The 3,023-nt window shown below is 42.9% G+C and overlaps 1 protein-coding gene across 1 annotated transcript in view; it reads right to left on the minus strand.

The window, feature by feature from the left end:
- Positions 1-621, minus strand: part of LOC143033286 (ATP synthase subunit C lysine N-methyltransferase) — an 84,387-nt gene extending 83,766 nt beyond the window's left edge. The window contains exon 1 of the mRNA XM_076198550.1: positions 371-621. Within this exon, the coding sequence (XP_076054665.1) occupies positions 371-402 (32 nt within the window). The 5' untranslated portion in view covers positions 403-621. The remainder of the gene's footprint in view (positions 1-370) is intronic.
- Positions 622-3,023: the final 2,402 nt, after the last annotated feature.

Here is a 3,023-nt window from a genome sequence, read left to right on the forward strand (position 1 = left end):
TGTCTAGCCTTTTCTTAAAATTAAAAATAAAGTTTCAGAGCTCGCTACATGGTTACAAATCTATTCCATTCGTTCACCACCCTACTGGTAAACCACTTCTTAACCTAAATTTGCCCACTTCAAATCCATTAATACAAGTACTGCTCTACTGTCTTGATAAGTTAACTTTGTCTGCATCCCCTTTGTTAAACCCCTTGAATACGTCTACCATATCACCTTGCACTCGGCGACTCTGCATCATTCCAGTGTACATTCAGGTACTTGAGCCTGATCACATAAGAAGTGTCAACCAATGAACAAGGCGAATATATTTTTCATTTACTAATTCCATTACAAATATCACTTCAACTAATGTTTTCTCCTCACTTACTTGAGCTGACTTACTAATTCCTCCGAAGTCATAATGTTTCGATGTTCTTTCCTCGTTTTCTTGTTTTTTCCAAGGTACAATAGTATATGGACCACAGATTAAAATGGCCCTAGGACGCTTTACTAGAATTAATTTTCTATTGTTTTATTGTATTTAGCTGGCAATGCTTACAAGAAAGTGAAATATGGTACTAAATAAAGACTCGACTTCATGATCTAAAGCATGATTAAATAAAATATTTCCTTCTTTTTTTCTTTGGGCGGAGGAGGCCACAAGAAGTACCGCATGTAGATGTAAACAAATCGTTCGGATCTTGAACTATTTTGTCGGCTATGACCACGGCTTCTATCATTGGAAACAATATTGCCTCGAAGAGGTAAAGTCAAAGACGGAAAAGAAAATATTTAAGGAGGGAAGCTGAGAGGAGGGATAATAGGAATTAAGTGATAATATTTTCTCTGAGTTAAGACTGACTCCACAGAATCAAGGAAACATTTTATAAACTACCCTGTTTTGCTGCAGGTTCCCAAAGCTGCACAAAATCGCCTGGTGATAGGTAGAACAAACACTGAAGAGACACACTATGGCGAATGGGTTTAACGAGTTTCATTAATATTCTGCAGCAGAAACGATTAAACTCTCGTACCTCGTTTATGCAGAAACATGTTTTTAGCCGAAATCATTCAGATTACTCGACTCCACGCCATGCAAACGAATCTCCTACTTTCATGCGAGTCCATTTTATATGAACTTATAAAAAAAAATACACTCAATCATTGAATTTAGAGTTCATGCTTATTCATGTGAATCCATCACACAATAGCTCTCCATTGACCTTATGGATGTCCTTGCGTTTTTTAATTTCCAATATTATTTGTATGTGTGTGTGTTTCACCCATGTCTTAGATCAAGTGTTGGACTCGTGATCGACGGTTATTACCCTTCTAGATGAGGGCTCAGAGCTCATATATGATCAATCTATGGGTAATGCTGTGACCTTACACGCGCGCGGACACACACACATACACACAAAACTCCCCGCCCACGAGAGTTGGAGTAACGGCTCTCCCTGACCAGGATTCGAACTCGGACCGCTGGAGTAGTGGTTGCGAATGCTGCCACTGTGCCGTCGAGTCTTGTGTGTATGTGTGCATGTGTGTGTGCGTGTATGTATGAGACCAATGACAAGTATTTGCTTGTAATCGTGCAAGATGGACAACGAAACTGCCCATTTTCAAAACCTGCCAGCCCTTTCACTCAGAGCTGGGCGCGTTCCTAGGTGCGTCCCTCGGTGTCCTGACTGGCATGACTTTGCTCAGGACACCGAGGAACGCGCCCAGCTCTGCTTTCACCATTATCAAGGACTGGTACTCTGTCTGGCCCCAAGATATCTATCCACTTTAACTCTATTTCTTAAGCTTTTGCCTGTGGATAGTTGACATCGGGTGACCGCTCGCCTCTTATTACTTTCATCCGGTGACATATAAACAATCCTACACTTACACAACACGGACAGTAGTCCAAATATTCTTCTCAGTGAGATCTGTGGGAAGACCCTGGGACCATTGTCAGCCACATAGTGAAATTCGAGACAATATATATATATATATATACACATACACACATATTTTTTTCTGCGTAACACGATTGATTTCGCTCCTTTGTAATCAAGAGGCCACGGGCTCAATTCCATACGATCACTGGTGATGGCCACTTGCCCATGTGTACGCTGGATAGTGTGCATTCACCGTTGCCTCGCAACACCACTCTGAACGAGAGAGGAGAAAACGCCAGTAATTTTTTTTTTCTTATTTCGTTCTTCTCGACTCGTTTTAATCACGTCTTGAATAAACCCACTCTGGCCGACTGACCGCCCCCGGCCCCGTGCCTGATTCTTGCAACAAATAGTAACCTGCTTTACGTGTGCACGCACGCACACACACACACTCACACAAACATACACACTCAAACACTCACACTTACGCACACGCGCACATACGCACGCACCCGCATACAAACACAACACACACACACACACTCTCATACAAACACACACAAACTAGATATTGTGATATACAAAGACGGATTACTACGAACATAGCTCCCCTTCCCGTATAATACAACTAGGGTAAATACAATTTCACACAAACACACACAAGCACAGACACTCTCACACAAACACACACACACACACACACACAGAGCAAATTGGATGGTATATTCGTACATTATTATCATGGAGAACGAGGAGGAGGAGGAGAAGGCATTGTTTGATTATGCCCCGCCGGATGAAAAGATGCAGAACAAGATGACGGACAAGGCGAGGCAGTCTCCTGCGCGCGCGGGGAGGGTGCGGTGGGGTGGATGGTATGGTTGTAGGTGCACCAGGCAGACGACGTCAGAGAGGATCAGCTCCGCACCCTCTGTCTCTGAAGCCCATCCATATCCTCACCTGTATCTGGAAGTGCGGTCTCGAGGGGATGGTACTTGGTCACTAAGGTTTCCCAAATCAATCTCTCTCTTTCTCTCTCTCAAATGACTGTTGCACATCACCGTGGCACACACTTAAAGTATATCATTCTGGCTAACGCTTGACGATCTTATTCATCGTAGAGGATTCTTTATGCAGTAAAGTGTAAAAAAGAACTCATCT

The sequence above is a fragment of the Oratosquilla oratoria genome, chromosome 15, assembly GCF_046742065.1.
Source record: "Oratosquilla oratoria isolate Oo_2021 chromosome 15, ASM4674206v1, whole genome shotgun sequence".
NCBI lineage: Eukaryota > Metazoa > Arthropoda > Malacostraca > Stomatopoda > Squillidae > Oratosquilla > Oratosquilla oratoria.